The following is a 25,120-nucleotide window of genomic DNA, read 5'->3' on the forward strand; positions in this document are numbered from 1 at the left end:
TCCCCTCGCCTCACACAGCAATCGAATCCAAGCATCCCCAATTCCCCAAACCCCAAGCACCTCCGCAGCCGCAGCACCACCGATGGCGCCCAAGGCGGAGAAGAAGCCGGCGGCGAAGAAGCCCGCGGAGGAGGAGCCCGCGGCGGAGAAGGCGGAGAAGGCCCCGGCGGGGAAGAAGCCCAAGGCGGAGAAGCGCCTCCCCGCCGGCAAGTCCAGCGCCGGCAAGGACGGCGAGGGCAAGAAGGGCAAGAAGAAGGCCAAGAAGAGCGTCGAGACCTACAAGATCTACATCTTCAAGGTGCTCAAGCAGGTGCACCCGGACATCGGCATCTCCTCCAAGGCCATGTCCATCATGAACTCCTTCATCAACGACATCTTCGAGAAGCTCGCCGCCGAGGCCGCCAAGCTCGCCCGCTACAACAAGAAGCCCACCATCACCTCCCGCGAGATCCAGACCTCCGTCCGCCTCGTCCTCCCCGGGGAGCTCGCCAAGCACGCCGTCTCCGAGGGCACCAAGGCCGTCACCAAGTTCACCTCGTCTTAGTTAGGTTTGCCGCCTCTTGTGGTGCCAGTACTAGTTCGGTTGGGTGCTGCTGCTAGACCTGGCTCCCTCGGTTTAATTTATCTGGTAGAAGTAGTACTATCATCAGCAGTGTCGAATGGAAATGGATGGTTAGTGTGTAGTTGTATGAATTGTGTACCTAATCTGGAACATCAATGGTGCCTGTTCTGTTCTATTAACTTTTGTTCATCTGTTCACTGTTCTGTCTCTGGTTTTGCTGTGCTTGTTGTTTGCTTTATGTGGGGAGGTAAATGACAATTCTGGCTCAGTAGTGATGTGCAAGTTGCATCATTGCATACTTTTAGATTACTGTAGTGCTTTGAGATGTGAATTTTCTGGAGTAGTTATGGTTTCTGTTGTGGATTGCCATGTCTTCTACCTTTGTAGGTATTTCTGCTTGGATTCTAAAGCATCTGTATGGATAATTGTCTGGACAGGAGAAATGCTCTTCTCTTGCAGTTATACTGCTTTGTGAAGGCTAAAAGTATATTTAGTGAATTCTTGAGTATGCTTAGTAAGCTTGTGTATGCTGTCTGGCCACTGCTCCAGTGGTGTCAAGCATTTTATGGCATCTATTGTACAATTGCTTGGCTTTTGCAATGTTTGATGTTCCAGAGAACATAACTTTTCTAACTTAAATGTACCACATGTGGCTTTGATTATTTCGGGGGATCATGTATACAATTGCTCACCATTTCGTTCTTATTTCTTGCTGTTTCAAATGGCTGGTGCATAGAGGCTTTTCTTTCTGTTTTTCCTTATCTATCTATGCTAACTGAAATTACTGGAGATACAAACGGGTTAGCTGGCAAGCATGAACTGTACATCTTCCCCGACCTTCAGTTTTGATTGTTTACTGCTCTTGAAGTTTCCCTGGTGATGTTTATGTCTCTTGATGCACCCTGATTTGATCAGCTTCCTGGTTATTTTATTACATGCAATTCCATGCCTACATCCAGCATTGGGGTTCCCACTGGTGTAACTTGGAGTGGAGCTGGGTTTCCCAGTAATAACCCAGTTACAACCAAAACATTTCTTTGTATTACATCAACTCTAATAGATTCTTATTGCGTCCAGATTGCCATATTGTGCTTGACATGTGGCTCTGGGTCAGGTGAAGTTTAAGCTAGTTCTTCCACAAAAAAAAAACTCTTGCTCAGGAATCATGTGATTGTGCAGTGGAGTTTCAAACATTAAACATCCTAATTAGGTGAAATTTGCATAATTTTTTCCTCTGCAAAGGGATAACACATGTAACAGATAATAACATACTTATCAAAAAAACTTATATGGCTTTAATTATTTCAGGTAACAACATACATTCGTGGCCAGTGGAACGAGAGAGAAGGGATCAAATGAAGTAGTGGTAACTGGTGAGATGGGGCGCAGCCTCGCAGGCAAGGAATTGAGCTCTTGAACTTAGGCAGTGCTGTGATGCCGGCATGCCCGAGAGCAAGGCTCGGCATAGGGGATGTTGAGTTTCTTCAGTTCTTGCTTAATTCTGAATCCTGCATGGATGTGCCCCTGGGGTCCATATTTGATTGTAGAAACTTAGGGTTCAATTTTGCTAAAGATCACTGGGGCGTTCATTTCATATAGAGGGCATGTTTACTCTGCATTATCAACATAGTAAAAATCTATAGCGTTTAATCAAACCAAAATGCATTGTCTTATAGAGTAATAATATTGACACATAAAAGTTTTTGGTTCCTTGTATTTTGTTTACTCCTATCAATCTTGATCATTTGCTTGTCAGTTAAAATTCAAATGGCAACCCTGAATGTGCAGATGACTCCATTGATCTGCTGCTCGCGTGTCCTAAATGTTTTGCAGACCTGACGAGTGCACATGAACTCCTTTTTCCCCCTTTCATTCCACAAACATGGCAAAGTTGCTATTTGGTGTGATCAGTGATGCAATTGCCTATGATGATGAACTGAGATGATCAGTCAGGTATCAGGAGTGCTCGCTATTTCGTTCTGCACTGCAGTTTCTTTAACTGAGTACACAGTTCATGTCTTCAATTTAGCTAGAAGCAGTTCATAGGCACATTTTTTATAATTTAGCCCTTATATTCCACAGATTCATTTAAACCCTGGCAATACGTTTGATTATATCAAACAGTATCTTTTCTAATTCTGTTGGAATAGTTTCCTTTGAGCAACTAACACTGTTGCATAAATTGTCCTTATGGCTTAAAATCTTCGTGTCTTCTTTGTGCACAGTCCTTTCAATGTGGGTTTGGCTTTGATCTTCATGCTTATGAATGTTGGTGCATTTGCAGTGGCATAATGAGGAAAAGGACAAGCTTATGGTATGAATCAGACCAGCCCTGGATAAATTTCATTAATTGTCATCTAGTTGTTTCATGAAATGGCTTGAAGTTCTCAGAATGTTTTATAGGTATGCCTGTCGAAATACTGAAAGCGCATATTTTTCTTTGATTTTAATTATGATGTATGTCAGTATGCTATCTAAACAGGTACGAAATAATGTAATCATGTAGAAATCATTTGCGACCTTATAGTATAACTGTTGATACCTCATATAATTCTGAAAGGGATACTATGTCAGTAAGTCACCAACTAGCAATGCAAGGCATTGCCATAATGATTTCTATATAATTTTATATACAAATCTATTATGTTAGACATTATATCATTTATCTTTAAGTTTATTCATTCTGAACCTCACCAGGTGTGAACCTCTGACCTCAATTCCAAATCAGGGAGCATGATCCACAACAATAATGGTCACCCGGGCAAGATGAATATGGAGCTGAGGTCTTCCTCTTATTACAGAGATACACAGCTCTCCTGCGTGTTCGGAAAAAATGGAGCTGAGGTCATACAAGTCAACATTTCAAGGTGATTACCCAAACACGCCCTGTTGTTGACTCCTTTTTTCCTTTATTTTTTTAAAATGAATTGCTCAATCTCTTTGAGATGAAAGTACTGGCCATGAATAGCAGTATATCTGCATCCTGTAGCTCGTAGCAATATTTTAGCACCATGAGCTATTGTAATTTATCAAAATCAAAACAATAATCTAATTACCTTAGGGAGCATTGCAGGTTGGCACTTGGCACGCTGCAGGCATAAATATGGCCTTTTTACTGTGTACGACTTTTGGCGGTGCTTAAGCGAATATGGCAGGGCGCTTGGCTTTAAAACATACTGGTTGGTTGTGTAGGCGGTGAAGCTGTCGAAGGGGTAAAGGTTTGCTAGAATATGTCATCTAGTTATTTTAACCAGGATAGAAGGATCATGGAAAAACCTGATAGTTGACTGTCAACAGAGAAGAGAGACCATCACAACTTTCAGCACCCTTTGCTTATCTCTCTTCGACAGAGTCGATCCTGCCGTATCACTCCCCTTCTTTTTTCCCTTCTTTTTTTCACTCTTTGATTGCCTTAATGATGGGTTACGTCACATTGCCTGTTCCTTCTACTATTTAAAAAGAGTCATTTCCCCCTAATTTTTTGGCACCAAATGGAACACCTATCAAAAGAACACTCCTAGAATGGTATTGGTAATGCGATCCGGATTCACAACTGGGGTCGCCGATTCGGATGCTACTTTTCGTTGGTGGTTGTAATACGACGCGGACCCATAGCACACGCACGACACGCCTATGTACCTTGTACTCGCGCGACTCTGCATCCCTCGCGCTAGTCGCGCTCGAATCCGTCGCTGAGCGCGCTCGAATCCGTCGCTGCCGACGACGACGGACACCGGCGGCAACTCGCTGCCGTCGCAGTCGTGCCCCGACGGCGCCAAGCGGCGCGGGTGCTACTACTACGACCGCCTCATCGCCGCGTCGACAAGGCGCACGCCCTCCAACGGCAGCGGCTTCTGCTACGTGAACGACATCGTGCTCGCCATCGACGAGCTCCTCGGACACTTCCGGCGCGTGCTGTACGTGGACATCGACGTGCACCACGGCGACGACATCGATTTATGCAGAGTTTCAGCAGCAGCGGCGTGCTGGTGCTACGAGGTATATATATATACTCCCATCTGCCACCAAATAAGAAATTTTTCTATCTCTATCTCTACTAGTAAAAAAAGGAGTAAGGGTGACGTTTAGTTTAGTCTATCACCGCCCCCCACCTCATCTTTTGCCGCTTGGTCGTCCGGCCTCGGACTAATCTGGGTCGTCCGCCCACGGATCCCGCCCGTCCCAGACGCTAATCAGGATCCCGCGTCCATCGCCGTCCCATTCTTCCGCGTCCCTCTTCCGCCTCCGCAATCTACCGCCCACCCATCGCCGTCCCAGCGTCGCGCGTCCCTCGCCCCAATCAATCGCCCGCGCCCCGCCGCCGCTCTGTCTCCGGCACGCCGCGCCATCACGTCGTCACCACCGGCCAAGCCGCCCCATCACGCTGCCGTCTCGCCGTCAAGTACTCACGAGCCTGACGTCGCCGCTCCGCCGCCGCCGCGGACTCCCCGGCCTACGCGGTGTCACGCCGCCCCATCACGCCGCCGTCGCGCCATCAAGTAGTCCCCAGCCTCACGTCGCCGTTTCGCCGCTGCGGACTCCCTGGCCTCCGCAGACCCGCTCGCTTGAAGGTGCTACGAGGTGCCGACTCCTCTTCACAGTGATTTTGAAAGCTTATAGACACCTGATTTGTTCTTACATTTCCTTGTCATTCACGCGGAGGGGCAGTGGAATTATTAGCTTAGCTGTATCTATTTGTTTGCATAAGTTACATTGCTGGGGTACAGGATGAGAGGGCGCTCTACCTAGATCCCCATGAAGTTCGGATGGTAAAACTGCATCCTTAGTTATATTTATTTAGCATGATGGAGGATCTGTAGTTTTGTACTTCAGTGAGTAAGTCTGATTTATATTGGAGAATAGATTTATAAAAGTCACCGAGATAATTGGCACCTTTCAAGATTCAACTGAGTTTCATGCTCGCAATAGGACAGCGTCATTTGGTACTAATAGTGGAACTGTTGAGATAATTGGCACCTTTCAAGACAATAGTGACATTTCTATTATGCCCATTCATACTTCATGGGACAGCAACATTTGGTTACTTCTGTTGGGATAAAATGCACTGTATGTCCCTGAATTTGAAAGTTCCCTTATGCAATTGCATCCCTGAACTTGACAACTGCATGTTCAGGTGACATGGCATTTTAGCGAAACTGTAAATTGTTAGTTAACTCTGCAATTATCATTAAAGAACAAAGTACTGGGCCTCTGAGTTGGTATAGAAGTATCACATGCTAACACAGTATGATCTAAAATGTATGTGAATGACATTAATTGATACCTAAAATCATGGGTATCATCGGCACCTTTCAACTTTCAACTGAGTTCCATCCCATTCAAAGACAACTTTCAACTGAGTTCCATCCCATTCAAAGACAATAGTGGCATGTCTATTATGCGGCCATTCTTTCGTAGACCATTACAATCTGGTCATTTCTATTGGAGACAAGTGTGTTCTGAGTCCTGAATTTGTGACATTTTGCCAATTGGATGGATCCCTCTGCACATTCAAGAGCCAGAGCTACGCCCATGAGTTATTTGTGCCCCTTGTGATCCCGAAGCAACCAGTTCCATTATACTCCTATTTCTGCATTGTCATGCTTGCTTGGAGTGCCATTTGTCATCACTGCTCTGAATAAATACATACATAATGGAACAGCGCATTGGCCAGGATGCATGCTTTTTTGGCGATAGCAGTTGTACTAATAGCGGAATGCTCTCTACTTTTCAGGCAGTTAACATTTCGCCGGATAATTTGGAGGCAGACACTTCCTCATATCACTGCAGGTACGAGCACTTTGTGAATGAAGTCTGATGAATGAAGCTGCATACTCTTCCTTGGTTTCTCCTTTGCATGCCCAAATTATGCCTAATTCATGTGCCCAAATTATGAATGGATCTGCATACTCTTCCGGGCGGCTGGGCAGGCCCAAATTATGCCTAATTCATGTGCCCAAGTTAGGTTTAGGGATCAGATTAGGTATTACTTAGGCCAATTAGATGTTTTTAGAAAATATGATGGCATTATCTCACCCTTTTGGGGCCCAGTAATCTTCAGTGTACATTAGGTGTCTACATCTGTAACCAACCCACTTCAAGCATGCTACCTTTGATTGAGTTTTCGGATCTGTCACATCTGCTAATTCAGCTTCTAGGTTCGATAAAAGTTAGCCTGGACAATGATCTGTTCATGCGCAGCTTCAATTTCTGACTCTAGCAGGGTTTACAAATCAGGTAGAACCAATCAGGGTGAGTTGTTTTCATGTTTTTAGCATTTTGGCTCAAGCTACGTGACAAATGGTTACATAGGGACAACTGGTATATTTGTGCAGCCGGTGCATTCATCTTGCCATTTTAGTACATGACATCCAAGTTGCTACATTAAAATTTCGTTTTATTCATGTTCCACTTTCTGTTTTTGGGTTCGTGCGAAAGCAGATGGATCCACTGAACAACACTCAAGATGGCCGGCGACTTAGAAGAGAGCGGGAAAGGTTCCTTGCTGCATCGATGACAGACGAGCAGAGGGAGGAAAAGAACAGAAAGCGGCGTGAGATAACGATTACTGATGAGCAGAGGGAGGAAAAGAACAGGAAGCGGCGTGAGGCATATAAGAGGAAGAAGTGTCAGTCACACAACAAGGAAAATGATCCAGGTTTGATCATGATCGAGCTAACGATCAAAGTGTTAGTGTCCATCTAATCCCCTTTTAATTTGCAGTGGACTTCAATACGAGTCATCCTAATAATACTAATGTAGGTGTGTGTTGTTGCACTGTTTGAAACTACTTCTATCTTTTGTGGTTGTTGTAGCTGAAGAACATGACGCTCCTACAGTCAGCGAGCATCCAATGACTCAGCTTTTCTCTGAGCATTCCGCTGGTATGTCTACCTCATTAAAACGTGTGCTTCATTTTAATGTCACTTAACAGAAGATCATTCTTAATCAGACTCAGTGCCCGATGAGATGGTGAGGGCTAAACTCTTCGATGCCTGGACAGATATCCCACCAGGTACATGATTCCTTAGTTTTCTACAACATGTTTTGGATGCATGATATGCAGGTTCCATTTGAAACTGCTTTTATCTATGACCTTTGATGATTATTGATGTAGATGAAGAAGATGGTGCATCCATCACCTATTCTCCTACAATCATCGAGCATCCCACAAGTCTGCCAATCACCGAGCAAATGACAGGTATGAGTGTCCACCCTGTTAAGAAATTCGTTTTATTAGTAGTAGAGATTATACTGAGGACTGTTTGTAAGTACGTTATTTCATCTATATAGTGAATCACTACTGTACTATTCTTTTTGTGATGTCGAACCAATGTATATATAAGTAGGAAAAATTATATGGAAATATATGGTGATGGAATCTTTTTTATTTCCAGAACCTGGCTATCAACAATTGACCGCATGTGCGGATACTTCAAATGCGCGCATTAAATCCCGTAATAAGAAAAAAGTTTTAACCGATGAACAGCGGGCTCGTATAAATAAATGTCGTCGTGAATTGTATCATGAGAAAAAACAGTCAACGAAGCCGTGTGACGTAGATCGAAGGAAGAGCATGAAGCAACCGAAGACTGGTGCAGAACGTAATCAAGCTTACAAGAGAAGATTAAAAGATTTCTGGGAAAACAACCTACATCTGGAATCCATCGCCATGGAAAATCCTCAATTTACTCCTCAATTCGTATTGCCCACACAGGGTCAATCCAAATTATCCGCTGAAGATTTTGAAATTGAGTTAAACAGACCGCCGGTCTTCGTTCCGTTTCCATGAGATCAAGGTTTAGATAACAAAGAGATTGAAAAAACCATTGAATTACCATCTGCACACCAACCCCGACGACATCATGTTCCTCCAGGGGAGAGACAAAACCATTTAGCCCGACGCAATCTCTTATTTGAAGCCACAATTGGAAGAAAGTACTTGGGTCCCCCCGATGAGATCCCCGATGTGGCGGACGAGATCCCCGATGTGGCAGATGCTCCATCACAATCTACCATCATTAACACTGGTGAATGCCTCTTATTTTTTTACCCTAATTCATTTTTAACTCTATTTCTATTTGAATGCTAAATCAATATTGAACACATAGGAGCAACGTACCCAACACAAGCGCAACATGCAAATCCACAGACACAAGAATTCGTTTTTGGTGCATCAATCATTGAGGATGGTAATTTATTTAAATCTATATCTTTTTTTTTCAAACTCGATAAAGTATTCAGCTAAACCTCTGTCTAATTACCAACATGTCACATAAATCACTCCAATACGCAGATGGTGATGATGATGTTGTATTTGAGGAGGACGAGGAAGAGGACAAGGGTTATCTATTTGCAGGACAAGGTATTTTTATTAAAAAATATTTATTAAAAATAACCTTTGATCATTTAATAATATGTTACTATCTATTGTATTGAATATAGAAGAAGAAGACGATGTCTACGTGGAAATCAACCTTGATGCTGAAGATAACGGTGTGCCAGATGCGTTGGATCCTTATGACGTGGTCTATGCTAATGTTCCATCTGAAACACATAAGTTAGAGGCGGTGGAGAATTGCGAGCACTGCAATGCTAAGAAGTTTGAGTATGAAACTCCAGGTTTCTGTTGTCGTAGTGGGCAGATACATTTATCCACACCCGATACACCGCCTGAACTTATGAGGTTGTGGACGGCTTCAGATGCTGATGCAAGGCACTTCCGTTCTAACATCAGATTCTTCAACGGTCATTTCTCATTTACTTCGCTATATTGTCACCTTGATCGCATGACCACGAACATGCGTAATGGAGGTGTGTATACGTTCCGTGCCCACGGTCAAATTTACCACAATGTACGTTCATTTGGTAAAGCGGATGGTGCTGAACCAAGACATCTTGAGTTGTATTTCCATGATGATGACCCTTCGCTCGAGCTTCGTTATCGAAGATGTTGAGAGGAATGCCTAAGGAAAGATAAGGAAGTCATCGATAGGTTGGTTGCGATCATGCGGGGCAACCCATACTCTGAGCATTTTAGGACTATGGGTGCAGTTGATAATCTAGAGGATTATCATGTGGAATTGAATCTTGACCAAAGGTTGGACCAGCGAACCTACAATGTACCTATCACATCAGAGGTTGCTGCAGTTTGGATAGAGGGTAGCGAGCGTCATGGGCAGTTCGAGCATAGTGTTGTACTCCAAGGGAAGGATAGATCTATTCACAGTATTCGATCATACCATGGTTGTTATGATGCTCTGTTATGCCCACTATTCTTCCCTAGGGGTGAGCTTGGGTGGCACAATTGCATCCCAAAGGTGGGAGTCACAGCGGAGCAAGTAAATGCTGCTCGTGAAGTCCGGAAGGCACGTGCAGGCGGCGAGGATCTAGGTACATTGTCAAACACATACATTATTGTTTATTTTAATAACTTTTTTCTGTGATTTAATAATTAAAATAACAACTACATTCTCCATTCGTGCAGGGAGTGCTGGAAATTTATGTGTCTCAGTGCGTGACTACTACTGCTACAAATTTCAAATGCGTCCTGGTATTTTCAACCCAATATTTTTTGGCAAGCGGCTTTTTCAACAATTTGCCGTTGATACATATGTTAAGATTGAAAGCTCTCGATTAGATTACATTAGAAATAATTAGGATAGTCTCAGGGCCGACCTGTACCATGGTCTTGTCGATAGTTTGAACACTGGTGAGGGCCGAGCCGATGCTGTTGGAAGACGTACTGTTCTTTCTACAACATTCATCGGAGGTCCTCGGGATATGAGGCGCCGGTATATGGATGCAATGGCCCTGGTACGCAAGTACTGCAAACCGGATATATTCCTAACAATGACCTACAATCCTAACTGGGATGAGATCAGGAATGAACTGTATCCAGGCTAGTCAGCACAAGATCGACCAGATCTTGTATCCCGTGTGTTCAGGGCAAAGCTGGAGGCTATGAAAATAAAGTTGTTGAAGAATGATATACTTGGAAAGGTTCGGGCATATGTGTATGTTGTGGAGTTTCAGAAGAGGGGTCTACCACATGCTCACTTCTTGCTCATAATGAAAAAAAATGGAACCTCACATGTCCGGAGCAGCATGACCGACTTATATGTGCTGAGCTGCCAAACAAGAAGAAATAACCAGAGCTGTACATGATGGTGACTAAGCATATGATGCATGGGCCATGCGGTGTGCTAAATCCAAATTGCCCGTGTACTAAGGGTCGTTCTTCATGCAAAAATCATTATTCGCGTCCCTCCGCGGAGTCCACCTCACAGGGTAAAGATTCTTACCCTATATATCGTCGCCGTGACAACGGGTGTAAAGAGAAGGTTCGAGGTTATGAACTTGACAATTGGTGGGTTGTCCCTTATAACCCGCACTTACTGCGTGCGTTCAATTGTCACATAAATGTTGAGGCATGTAGCAGCATTAAATCGGTAAAGTATTTATTCAAGTATGTATACAAAGGTCATGATCGGGCTTCCATAGCCGTTAGGGAGTCTGGTCAGGCAGATAAAGAAGGGAACGTAGACGAGATCAAAGCATACAGAGACGCTCGATGGGTGACCCCACCAGAGGCGTTGTGGAGGATATATGGTTTTGACCTTAGCATAAATCATCCCCCCGTACAACAACTCCAGATCCATCTTCCCGACATGCACATGGTGTCATTTCACAATCGTTAAAAGATTGAGCACGTTGTTAATAAACCAGGTGCCGATGAATCAATGTTGACTGCATATTTTAAAGCAAACGGGTTGCACGAGTTTGCTCGCAACATATTATATCGTGATTTCCCGAAATTTTTCACATGGCAGTCTGATGGTAAATTTTGGCGACCAAGGGAACGAGCTAACACTGGGCAAGTTGGGAGGATCGTTTCAGCTCATCCAGCTGAAGGTGAACGCTACTATCTCCGGATTCTCCTAAATCATGTGGCTGGAGCAACTTCATATGAAGATTTGAGAACCGTTGATGGTGTGGCACAACCTTCTTTCCGTGAAGCTGCGGAGAAAAGAGGGTTGATTGAGGAGGACAGTTCACTTGATGATTGTCTTTCTGAAGCTGCCTTGTATCAGATGCCATCATCACTACGAAGGTTTTTGCAACAATATTGGTATTTTGTGACCCGAGTGATGTATTCGCACTCTGGCAAAAACACTTGGATGCAATGTCTGAGGATTATCGTCGCAACAATCCATCAGATGCTATTGTTAAGCAGATGGTCCTAATTGATATTAGAAACATGCTGCAATCAATGGGGAAGGATATAAAATCATTCCCACTCCCTGAGATTGATAACACTTACGATGACGCTTGTGGTGTTCCACGGGAGATATTCGAGGAATCAAATATAGAGAGCACCGAGGATGACGTGGCCTTATCAGAGTCCCTTAACAATGAGCAGAGGGCTGCTTACGATGAGATCTTGTCATCTATTGATTCCAACGACGGCGGTTTGTTTTTTGTGGATGGCCCTTGTGGCACCGGGAAAACATTCTTGTATAGGGCTTTGCTTGCCAAAGTCCGCAGTCAGAACAAGATTGCTGTTGCGACTGCTATGTCTGGGGTTGCTGCATCCATAATGCCCGGTGGGAGAACAGCACATTCACGTTTCAAGATTCCACTTACCATTGATAGTGGTGGATATTGTAGTTTTACTAAACAAAGTGGTACAACGACTCTGCTACGCACTGCTTCTTTGATTGTTTGGGATGAGGTTTCTATGATCAAGAAACAAGCAGTGGAGGCGTTGGACAATAGCATGCGTAATATAATGGATAGACCCGATTTGCCTTTTGGTGGGAAGACTGTTGTGTTTGGGGGAGATTTTAGGCAAGTCCTACCGGTTGTCAAGAAGGGGTCGAGGGCTCAGATAGTGGATGCTTCGTTACGCCGGTCATACCTTTGGGATTATATGCGTCACCTAAAGCTTGTGCGCAACATGAGAGCGCACAATGACCCATGGTTTGCTGAATATCTTTTGCGCATTGGCAACGGAATAGAGGCGGCCAATGCTGATGGTGAAATCCGTCTCCCAGACGAAATTTGCGTGCCATATACTGGAGATGGCAATGATCTTGATAGATTAATCCAATGCATCTTCCCTAACCTTAATGAGAACATGGCAGACACGGACTACATCACTTCTAGAGCTATTTTGTCCACACGCAATGATTGGGTTGATAGGATTAATATGAAGATGATTGGATCTTTCCAAGGTGGGGAGGTGGAGTATCATAGTTTTGATTCTGCTGTAGATGATCCACACAACTATTATCCATCAGAGTTTCTTAACACCCTTACACCTAATGGATTGCCTCCACATGTGTTAAAGCTAAAGGTAGGTTGTCCAATAATATTGCTTCGGAACATTGATCCTGCAAATGGATTATGTAATGGTACGAGGTTGGTTGTCCGTGGTTTCCAAAGAAATACTATCGATGCTGAAATCGTGTTGGGCTAGCATGCTGGAAAACGAGTTTTCCTCCCTTGGATACCCTTATGTCCCTCTGACAACGAGATGTTCCCGTTTCAATTCAAAAGGAAACAGTTTCCTATCCGGTTCAGTTTTGCCATGACGGTCAACAAGTCACAAGGTCAGACTATTCCTAACATAGGTGTTTACCTCCCCGACCCTGTGTTCTCGCATGGGCAATTGTATGTTGCAATGTCAAGGGAAACTGCTAGAACAAACATCAAGATTCTAGCACTTCCACCTAATGCCACTGAGCTGGAGGAAGAAGCTAAAAAGGAGAAGAAAAATGCTAAAAAGAAGGGTAAGGAGACGGTCAATAACAAGAAAGAAAAGAAAAAGATCCCAGTGTATACATTTACAAAGAATAATAGAATATTGTATATAGGGAGGTCCTAACAGCGTAGTATAGAGGTATTTTATAGTACTAATTATTGCCTATAACTAATGTTGTTGTTTTCCAAGTTGAACCTTTATGCATCTAACACTTTTCTTTGTTTCATCACTGCAGATTTGTGGTTACTTTGCTTACCTGACCATGGATATGGTCATCGGATTATTGTGCACACATATTGCAATATGGTACTATGGTTATTTCTACGGTCGCATAATATTGAAAGGTCCGTTAATTGTACTCATAATGGCTAAAGTGGTCTCATTATACTGCAAATTTTGTCATTGTTCATGATAGAAATGGATTGTTGAGTGTCAGTGCAGAAGTTCACATTTGGTTAAGGCCACCATGTTTAGTATCAGCTAAAATAGACTTCAGATGTATCATGAGCTTATAGATCAAGAAATCATTGTTTTTTAATATCTTGTTTATATTTGAGAGTATGATTTCTTTTGTTTCATCGCTGCAAATTTGTGTGGTTAATCAGATAATATCATTTTTTAGTTCTTATGCTAATTAATGAAAGGTAAGCATATAAGTATTGATAGGCATGCATCTATTAGTATGGCCATTAGAAATGTTTCGGGATAATTTGAACTCATTATACTACAATTTTTGGCTTTGTTTCAGGTTGGTGAATGTCAGGTCAGAAGTTCAGATTGCTGATATGTATGTTCATGAATTTTATTGCTGATATGTATGTTCATGAATTTTTTTGCCCGTAGCAACGCAAGGGCACGAACCTAGTAAAAAACTAAGTCTCTTAATACTCTGAATCATTCTCCATTATATTATGTCATTGATCATCAATTCGTGCTCATCTGATTCTGAATTTAACTTGCTCAACGCACGCAGACGGCGGTCGCCATCGGCAAGAAGATCGCAGACGACATACCGGCGCACTGCTACGATGGCTACTATTAGGGACAGGGCTACAAGCTCCAATACCCGGTGGACAAGAATTTAAACAACGACAATACGGAGAGCTACGTGACGCGCATCAAGTGTGCGGTCCTGCGAAACCTCTCCGAGCTTGAGGCTGCGCCGAGCATTGAGTTCAAGCAACCGGCCGGTGGCAGCATCGACACCGAGGCGCTCTTCTACAAGCGGCCCCCGCAGGAGGACGACGACCCCATGGAGAGGCTGCACCGGTGGTGCGGCGAGATGGAGTGTGGCTTCTTCATGGACCTGGGGAAGCGGCAGCTCGACCTGGTCAAGGACGATAGTGGCGCCCACCACCATGCGCATCGGCCGGAGCCGGTGAAGAAACACCGGTCTCGAAAGCTTCATATCCAATACCATGCGCATGACCGTGCATTATTCTAACTTCTGCTTAAACCATATGTAACCTTGCAGAATGCTGGCATGACCATGTAAAAATCACTTACCCTCTTTTTTCCCTTCTATTTTTTCATTGAGCGCCAAATGGAACACCTATCAAAAGGGTATTGGTTGATTGACCGATTCTGAATTTGAAAAACCAAAAAGTAAAATTCCAGATCTCTTATGTTCAGGCCAAAAAGTAAAAACCAAAAATAAGATGGGGCAATTCTTTCTAAACGAAATCTTTTTTGAATAGAGTGATTAGCCCTGTGTTTTATTTTTTCTAGAAAAGGAAGCCGTCGGACTACCCACATGCAGCACTTTCCTAAAATATTAAGTATAGCGGAGTCTATTTTTTTCCATGCCCGGTGACATTTAGACATAGTGGCCCTAGTCATCGAGGGGCGAAAGTTCATTCGCCGCCCAACTAGCATTCGTGGCCAACAACGGGCCTGTCCAAGCGGACGAGTTAGTTGCACCTGCTCGGTTCCCGCAAACCCATCAAGGCAGCATCCCATAAGAGGCTGATTGAGGGCTATGCATGGCGCACTGCAAATATCAGATCCATCGCCTCAAGAATTCCACAATTTTCTTAGTTGGCGCGCGAGCGCTGCTAGCACATAACAACAAACAAACATTCTAGTCTTAATACTTGTGCTTTAGCTGATTATGTTCCCTGCCGTGAAGGGACGTCTTCATGGAACACGGGTCTTTGTTGGCACCTGTAGCAGTGAATGGCGAGCCAGCTCTAGTTGGAACCACGTGGACTCTTTTATGTCCTCTCATTTATCATGTTTTCATTTTTTTTTCGTTTCAATTTTTTGTGCGACATGAGCAAGACGCCAACGATGCATTTTTTTAGAAGTTGTGATGTCTCCGTTAAGCTTCTGTAGGTACGCATATCTCAGATTTCTAATAAAGTTGTGATGTCTCCGTTAAGCTTCTGTTGGTACGCATATCTCAGATTTCTAATACCAGAAGCTCTGTGTTCATGTTCTTTTGTGTATGGAGTCAAAATGCTCTCAATACATGTTTTCCAAGTTTATAGACTTATATATAATTTATATATTTATGATTTTAAAGTTAGATATGTAGATGACATGCACACACCTATGCAATGCGTGTAGCAAGTTGTGTGGCCCGATCTTCTCGTAGGATCCGTGAACTCGATAACATATCGCTGTGTGACCTGGTGAAGAGGCAGTGCACCGCGAGGCTGTCCACGCGACGAACTACCGAAACAATCACCCTTCATGTACCGACGAAACAGCCCACGCAATCACGCCCTATAGATGTGAAGGCACGAACTGGGTGAACCGCAGTTTGGCATTCTACAATTCCCTCAGGAATCGAAAGAACAAGTGTTGTAAGCCTCTCAAGACTCACGCATAAACAAAACTCCACGAGTTTGTGTATTCTGAGTTCAATCAATCAAAAATCTGTCCTTTAATTGTCTAGTACAAGATATATATAGAAATAGGGGCGTTCTGCTTTGAGTGAATGGCAGCAGGCGCATGCACTAGTGGATTTCGTGGCTGGTTCGCGCGTCTTTTCAGCTCCTGGCAGCAGTTACTAAAATGAGCATAACTCTTTAGTGGGAAGTCCAAATAATGAGTCGTTTGATGGGTTGGAAAGTAGACTTGAAGACGCTTCCATCCACATATAGAACACCGTCTAACTCTTTGTATTCTGTCCGCGGTGAAGCTTGGAATTCGTACCATGTGTCAGTCATCTAGCTTCTAGTTGCATTACCATGCAAAGGTGATGAACTACCATTTTATTCATGCACACCATAGGCTTCTTGGTTCAGATGTCCAGAGGCTTGAATCCATCTTCATCCCACGCTGGTTCATATACTCCATCATTCCTAAGGACATTGAAACAAGAACTCAAAAGCATGGACTCATTCAACATAAACTGATTATTAAACATAAGGTTAGCGTTCACCTGAGAATGAATTTCCTTCTCCAATTGTTTAGCTCTACTCCTTGTAATTGGACCAGCTATATCAAGTGTAGTTTCATTTGGAGATGAGTGAATGCTAGGAATGTTCTCATTAGCCTTCCCCTCTTGAGAAGGAGTCGTCCTCGACTCAGGCTTACCAGCAAATGGAAGCAAGTCTTTGACATTGAATGTGGTACTCACATTGGAATATTCAGGTGGCAGTTCAAGTTTGTAAGCATTATCATTTATCTGTTCGAGAACCTTGAACGGACCATCACCCCGAGGAGATAACTTACTCTTACGCTGTTGGGGAAAGCGATCCTTGCGTAGATGCAACCATACAAGATCTCCTGGCTGAAATGTGACCTTCTTCTTACCTTTGTTTGCTTGCTTTGCATATTGTGCCGATTTTTTTCTCAATATTCTTTCTTGTCTCCGCATGTAACCGCTTGATAAAATCCGATCTTTTCGTGGCATCCAAGTTAACTTGTTCCTGTAATGGTAAATGCAAAAGATCCATGGGAGTATGCGGTTTAAACCCATAAGCAATTTCAAATGGACAAGAGTTTGTTGTAGAATGGACTGCCCTATTATAAGCAAATTCAACATGTGGAAGGCAGTCTTCCCAGAGCTTCAAATTCTTTTTCAACACAGCACGCAACATGGTTGACAAGGTACGGTTGACAACTTCAGTTTGCCCATCCGTTTGTGGATGACAAGTGGTTGAAAATAACAACTTTGTGCCAAGCTTAGCCCACAATGTCTTCCAAAAGTAGCTGAGAAATTTTGTATCCCAGTCTGAAACAATAGTCTTTGGAACTCCATGTAAACAAACGATCTCCCTGAAAAACAAATCAGTAACGTGTGAAGCATCATTGCTCTTATGACATGGGATAAAATGTGCCATTTTAGAAAAGCGATCTACAACAACAAAAATAGAATCCCTCCCCCTCTGAGACCGAGGTAACCCCAGAACAAAGTCCATGGATATATCTTCCCAAGGTACATGTGGAATAGGTAATGGAGTATATAAACCATGGGGATTGAGGCAGAACTTAGCTTTCAAGCAAACGATGCAGCACCCAACGTGCCGCTGGACATCACGTCGCATATGTGGCCAAAAGAAATGTTCAGAGAGCATGTCCAATGTATTTTTGACACCAAAATGACCAGCTAGTCCACCTGCATGTGCTTCCTGCAAAAGAACTTGACGAATCAAACAAGCTAGAATGCATATTTTGTTAGTTCGAAACAAGAAGCTATCATGCACATAATATTTATCCCAACCTTTTCCATCAATGCAACGAGAGAAAGGTTCTTTAAAATCAGCATTAGCAGCATAAAGTGTTTTAAAGGATTCCAAACCAAGCACTTTTGTATCTAGTTGTGTAATCGACGCACTTTTGTTTACCTTCTTGAAGTAGCACACCTTCTATGCCAATACCACTTGCATCACACTCGATCTCAAAGGTCTTACCAAAATCTGGTAGTTGTAGCAGCGATGCTTCACAAAGCTTTCTTTTCAAATCGTTGAAAGCTTGGTCTTGTTCATCTCCCCACTTGAATGGAGCATCCTTCTTTGTGAGATTGTTAAGGGGTGTAGCGATGGTGCTGAAATCTTTAACAAATCGCTGGTAGAAACCAGCAAGACCATGGAAACTTCGAACTTGGCTCACATTTTGGGGTGTAGGCCAATACTTAATCACTTTAATCTTGTCTTCATCAACCTGAATGTCATCTGTAGTCACAACAAAACCAAGAAAAACAACACGATCTGTGCAAAAGGTGCACTTAGCAATATTTCCATACAATTTCTCTGCTCTCAAATCAGCAAGAACTTCACGGATATGATCAAGATGTCCATCAAATGATTTACAATAGATCAAGATATCATCAAAATAAACAACCACAAATTTTCCAATGAAAGATCTTAAAAAATGATTCATTAAACACATAAAAGTTGAAGAAGCATTTGTCAAACCAAAGGACATCACAAGCCATTCATATAAACCAAACTTAGTCTTGAATGCTGTCTTCCATTCATCACCAATTTTCATGCGAATTTAGTGATAGCCGCTACGTAAGTCAATCTTGGTAAAAAAAAATAGTTGAGCCGCTCAATTCATCTAACATGTCAAGTCTTGGAATGGGATGGCGATATCTAACAGTTATAGCGTTGATAGCACGACAATCAACACACATGCACCAAGACCCATCTTTTTTTGGGACCAAAAGAACTAGAACAACACATGGTGATAGGGATTCACGAACATACCCTTTGTCCAAAAGCTCTTTTACCTGTCGCTGAATTTCCTTTGTCTCTTCGGGATTGGTGCGGTAGGCTGGACGATTTGGAAGAGAAGCACCTGGTACCAAATCAATTTGATGCTCAATTCCATGGAGTGGAGGAAGTCCAGCTAGTATCTCATCGGGAAAAACATCTTCGAAGTCCTGTAAGAGATCAAGAACAACACTAGGTAGCGATGAAGGTAAATCGTTAGTTGAAAATAGGACCTCCTTGTGCAAGAGCACAAAGAATGGGGCTATGGTGTTGCTCACTTCTCTCAGATCACTCTTGCTCACAAAGAGACACTCAGTGTGGCATGGCTGTTTAGGATTGGCATGAGGCTTTATGTGGCTGGATGGGTTAGAACTCTCTCCCTTACTTGGGTTGGGGATCTCACTCAATTTTCTTTTGTCAGATTCCTCTCTTTTCTTGCGAGCCATATCTGAAGTATGTATCTCCTCTTGAGATAATGGAACAAGAACCACCTTCTTGTCATTGTGCATGAAAGTGTGTTTGTTAGACCGTCCAAAATGCATCGAGTCCACATCAAATTGTCAGGGCCGACCAAGCAGCAAATGGCATGCTTGCATGGGGACAATATCACAATCAACCTCTCCATGATAATCACCAATGGAAAATGATAAAGAATCATGGCTGAAACCTTAACTGTCCCAGAATTATTCAACCATTGCATATGGTATGGATGTGGATGGCGACGTGGCTGCAAACCAAGCTTCTCAACAAGCAAAGTACTAACAATATTATTGCAGCTCCCACCATCTATGATGAAACGACACACTTGTCCTTTCACTTTGCATCGGGATTGAAACAGATTATGGCGTTGTCCTTGTTCAGCAACAACAAATTGAGTGGAAAGAACTCGCCTAACCACCAAAGAAGGAGATGGTGTGTTCATTATAGAAGGCTTCAAATCAGAAAAATCAGCAAGCAACTCATCAAAATCAGCACTAGTAATCTCGTCGGAAGATGGAGAAACTACATCGTGTAATATGTCATTGTGAGCAAAAGTTGGAATATGATGAATGGCTAAACAATTCAGACCTAGCTCAAATGTACCATCCTCTGCTGAATACTCACAAGTGTCAAGATTAAGATATGCCAATACATTGTTGAACTCGTCCTCCTCTTCACTTTGTGAATCATAAGAACCATCATCAAGTGCAATAATAGTACGACGATTCGGACATTCAGCTTGCTTATGCCCATGACCACCACACTTAAAACACTCAATCTTACTTGTCTTGCGTTGGGTGGCTGCAGTAGAAGAAGTGGGCTGATTTGAACTCACAGTTTTACCTTTCACATCCAATTGTTTGGAAGAAGTTAGAATAGATCTATTTGCTCCACGAGATGAGGATTTGGGCGTTGCAGCTCCTTGCTGTTGAAATTGAGGCGTGACATCCCCTTGCTGTTGGGAATGATGCCATGAAGCATTGTATTTGTAAGCCGTAGCAATTTGCCTTTCAACCCTCTTTGCAAAATGAACCAACTTGGTGAGACATGTGTAATTTGTCATATCCACTTTATCAGCAATGGGTTTATTGAGGCCAACCAGAAACCGAGCCATTGTTGATTCCTCATCCTCAGTTATCCCTGTACGAAGTAAGCACATTTCCAATTCCTGAAAATATTCATCAACACTGCGAGTACCTTGCACAAGACGTTTCAGCTTCAAATGTAGATCACGAGAATAGTATGCTAGAACAAAACAACATCTCATTTCCCTCTTCATGTCTTCCCAAGTTATACAGTCATGCCCAACTCTATGATATTCAGTACGGATCTGGTTCCACCAAGTTATGGCATAGCCTTTGAACTTAAGGGCTGCAAGCTTTGCCTTCTTTTCAGCAGGGTATTCATACAAATCAAATATTTGCTCCACTTTGGTTTCCCATTCAAAATAATCATCAGCAATCTCCTTGCCGCTGAATGGAGGAATGGACACTTTAACCTTGCTCAAACCATCATCATTGTGACGTCGTTCAGGATGACGCCGACGATGATCACCATAACGACCACGGGCTCCAAAACTGCCAAAGTTATCATCGCCATGATCATCATATGCACCACGGCGACCATAAGGATCACCTCCATGTTCAGCACTATAATTTGAAAGCGTGTCAGCATCAAAATCAGTAGGATCACTAATAGGAACACGTCGTGCATGACCAAAACTAGCAGCAAATCCTCGGCCACGGCCATCTGCAAAGTTATCAAAACCAGCAGCAAATCCTTGTCCACAGCCACCACCACGGCCACCACCGTGGTGATCATCATCCTCATTATCATGAGGTGGAGGTTCCCCACGCTGTTGCTGAATGGATTGCTGAAGTTGTTGCATTCCTTGCATCAATTGACGCATTTGTTCACGCACCTCCTGAATCTCTTGAGCAGAAACAGTATGGGAAGAAGAGTCTTCATCACCAGCCATATTAGTAATAAAGGGACAAAAATAATAGGACAATGAATATCTGGAATCACTCCCTCACCACTTACGAAACAAGTTCTTTCTCTCCCTGAAAAGAGGAAGAATTGTGGCTGCAATCTGTAGTGGAAGAGTGATTGTAACAGCGACGACGATGCAACAACTCACAGTGCTTGTAAGTGGAGCTTGGTGGGACAATATGTAAGTGGAATGCGCTGAAATGTAGCGATGCAAAACCGAATAATAATCCAAGAACACAAGTCTAAGTTGCTGAATAGAAAGGAAAACAAGGGAGTATAAACAAGATGTAGGAAGTGGATAGATGAAAACCAATTGCACCAACCGAAACTTGTTGCTGCCCAAACCCCTTTGGGTGTGCTAAACACAATTATCTTTTTTTTTTGTTTTTTTTGAGCAAGAACTCGTTGTTTTCAGGCTTTCTTTTGACCCTTTGTGATAAATGCAGCACAACTTTCAACTAAAGGGGCGCATAAGGATCAACTAAGATGGATGGCACAGCACAAAAACAAGAAACTCGGGTGGGGAATTTGTGGCGGGTAGAAAACAATGGTGGGTTGGGTGGGTATTAGTGGACAGTAGGTATATAAACTCTATCCTACCAAAAACAAGAACAATCCTACTGAGGAAATGGAGGCTTTGATACCAGATGATATGCACACGCCTATGCAATGCGTGTAGCAAGTTGTGTGGCCCGATCTTCTCGTAGGATCTGCGAACTCGATAACTTATCGCTACGTGACCTGGTGAAGAGGCAGTGCACCGCGAGGCTGTCCACCCGACGAACTACCGAAACAATCACCCTTCACGTACCGACGAAACAGACTACGCAATCACGCCCTATAGACGTGAAGGCACGAACCGGGTGAACCGCAGTTCGGCGTTCTACAATTCCTTCAAGAATCAAAAGAACAAGTGTTGTAAGCCTCTCAAGACTCACGCATAAACAAAACTCCACGAGTTTGTGTATTCTGAGTTCAATCAATCAAAAATCTGTCCTTTCATTGTCTAGTACAAGATATATATAGAAATAGGGGCGTTCAGCTTTGAGTGAATGGCAGCAGGCGCATGCACTAGTGGATTTCGTGGCTGGTTCGCGCGTCTTTTCAGCTCCTGGCAGCAGTTACTAAAATGAGCATAACTCTTTAGTGGGAAGTCCAAATAATGAGTCGTTTGATGGGTTGGAAAGTAGACTTGAAGACGCTTCCATCCACATATAGAACACCATCTAACTCTTTGTATCTGTCCGCGGTGAAGCTTGGAATTCGTACCATGTGTCAGTCATCTAGCTTCTAGTTGCATTACCATGCAAAGGTGATGAACTACCATTTTATTCATGCACACCATAGGCTTCTTGGTTCAGATGTCCAGAGGCTTGAATCCATCTTCATCCCATGCTGGTTCATATACTCCATCATTCCTAAGGACATTGAAACAAGAACTCAAAAGCATGGACTCATTCAACATAAACTGATTATTAAACATAAGGTTAGCGTTCACCTGAGAATGAATTTCCTTCTCCAATTGTTTAGCTCTACTCCTTGTAATTGGACCAGCTATATCAAGTGTAGTTTCATTTGGAGATGAGTGAATGCTAGGAATGTCCTCATTAGTAGATAAGTATCTAACCAATATGTGTGAAGTTTTTAATTTAGTTAAAATTTTCTAACATGTGCTTATAAAGTTTTGGACCTACGAAGCATAAAGTTTGAAATGTGCTAGTACAAATTTCCTGCAGCCATGAGCGAATCTGGCAACCAAGTCAAGAGGGGGTTCACTCTCCATTGTCTTCTTCTTTCTTCCCTTCTTTTCTTCGTCCCCTTTTCTTCTTCGTTCTCTGGTCCAAAAAATGGAGGGGGGCTTAGGAGGGGTATCCATGGATCTTGGGAAGATAGAGGGGGCTTGATCCCCCTAGCCCCCCATATAGATCCGCCCTGCATGCAACTGTGATTGTAAAGTTTGGAACTACAAAATTTTGAATTCAGGTGTATAAAGTTTTAAATATGATAGTAGACATTTACAATGTGTTAGTAGAAACTTCATAAATTCAGAGTCAAAGTTAAAAATTACAAAGTTTTTGAATCCTTGAAATGTTTGAAACATGTTAATAGAAACTCTTGAATTTATTAAACTACAAATTTCTGGAGTTAGTTTTGTAAACTATTTCAAACTAGTGTCTCCAAAGTTCCTGAATTCAAAATGCAAAGTTAACAAATTTTGAATGCAAAGTTTTTCACATGATGTTCAAAGCTGGACATGTCAAAAGTTTTGAATATATTGTTTGAGACTTTTTCATATCCAACCTTAAAGATTTTAGATGTTTACTTAAAAGTTTGAATGTACAAAGTTATCTATACAAAGTTTCTCATTCATTGAAAGAGAAAATAGTTAAAGTTTTTAATATATGATTTTATAAAGTTTTGTATATAGGAGTACAAAGTTTGTAAAATGCTAATACATAATTCTTGGATGCAGGAGTGTAAAGTTTTGAAATTGCAAAGTTTCAAATCTAGGTGTACAAAGTTTATAGCGTGCTTATAGAAAGTTTATAAATTCGGATAAAATTCACTTATATTTTTGTGCTAATTACACAAGTATTTTTTGTATTGAGTCAAAATTCTCTGAATATATGTTTTCCAAGTCTATGGATTTATATTTTTACATATTTATGATTTTAAAGTTAGGTATATAATTATGTATATAGGTACTCAACCCAATATGTAAGAAGTTTCAGATTTACCCCTCAGATAAAATTTAGTTAAAAGTTTCTAACATGTGCTTATAAAGTTTTGGACCCACGGAGGATAAAGTTTTGAAATGTGCTAGTATAAATTTTCCTGCAGCTTTGATTGAAAAGTTTGAAACTAAAAGTTTTTGAACCGGGATGTCTAAAGTTTATAATATGATAGTACAAATTTTAAATGTTTTAGTACAAAGTTAATAAATTCAAAGTCAAAGTTAAGAATTACAAAGTTTTTTTTATCCTCGAAATATTCTGAAACATGCCATTAGAAACTCTAGAATTTATTAAAATGCAAATTTTGGAGTTAGTTTTGAATTTTTTTAACTAGTGTCTTCAAAGTTTTCTAAATTCAAAGTGCAAAGTTACCAAATTTTGAATGTAAAGTTTTTTTTTCAAACGATGTTGAAAGCTGGACTTTGTCAGAAGTTTTAAATATATCATTTGAAAGTTTTTCATATCCAATCTCAAAGATTTTAGACGTTTACTTAAAATATTGGAATGCACACATTTATTTATATGAAATTTAAAATTTTCTTCAAATAAAATTTTACTTGAAAGTCTCTAACATGTGCTTATGAAGTTTTGGACCCATTGAGCATAAAGTTTTGAATGCTAGTATAAATTGTGCAAAGTTCTTGATTTTAGTGTTTTTGGATTTTTATAAAGATGTGGACTCCGGTGTAGAAAGTTTGAAAATATGTTATTAGAAAGTTTTTTGAATTTTGTGTGCAAGGTTTGAATTGTAGTTTTCAAATATCCATATATAAAGTTTTGTATCTAGTACCATAGATTTTTTTGGTACAAAGTTCTTGATTTAGTGTATAAAATTTTGGAATTGCAAAGTTGTGGACTCCGATGTTGAAAGTTTGAAAACATGTTATTACAAAGTTTTTTATTTTTTTAGAGTGCAAGG

The 25,120-nt window shown here is 42.0% G+C and overlaps 2 protein-coding genes across 32 annotated transcripts; both read left to right on the top strand.

Moving 5' to 3' along the window:
• LOC120707282 (histone H2B.1-like) lies at positions 1–759 on the top strand. Its single transcript, XM_039992157.1, has one exon. It carries the CDS (start codon positions 83–85, stop codon positions 542–544), a length of 462 nt encoding a protein of 153 aa, XP_039848091.1. The 5' UTR covers positions 1–82; the 3' UTR covers positions 545–759.
• A 147-nt stretch (positions 760–906) lies between these two features.
• LOC120707280 lies at positions 907–14,949 on the top strand. 31 transcript variants are annotated; one of them, XR_005688920.1, is made up of 17 exons: positions 907–1,935; positions 2,396–2,515; positions 2,788–2,876; positions 3,260–3,429; positions 6,297–6,352; positions 7,004–7,220; positions 7,378–7,446; positions 7,515–7,577; positions 7,680–7,763; positions 8,440–8,592; positions 8,674–8,754; positions 8,859–8,927; positions 9,008–9,955; positions 10,050–13,466; positions 13,564–13,672; positions 14,077–14,192; positions 14,302–14,949. XR_005688920.1 is itself a non-coding variant. In XM_039992153.1 (15 exons), coding segments are annotated over exons 5-15 (882 nt in total). In that variant the 5' UTR covers positions 907–2,515; positions 2,847–2,965; positions 3,260–3,429; positions 6,297–6,352; the 3' UTR covers positions 14,303–14,443. The 31 variants fall into 31 exon arrangements, 6 of the variants coding, with proteins under 6 accessions (XP_039848087.1, XP_039848084.1, XP_039848085.1 ...); XR_005688916.1 differs by having other exon boundaries at positions 2,847–2,965; XR_005688912.1 differs by having other exon boundaries at positions 907–2,515; positions 2,788–2,965.
• The last annotated feature ends 10,171 nt before the right edge of the window (positions 14,950–25,120 follow it).

The sequence above is a fragment of the Panicum virgatum genome, chromosome 5K (assembly GCF_016808335.1).
Source record: "Panicum virgatum strain AP13 chromosome 5K, P.virgatum_v5, whole genome shotgun sequence".
NCBI classification, from domain to species: Eukaryota; Viridiplantae; Streptophyta; class Magnoliopsida; order Poales; family Poaceae; genus Panicum; species Panicum virgatum.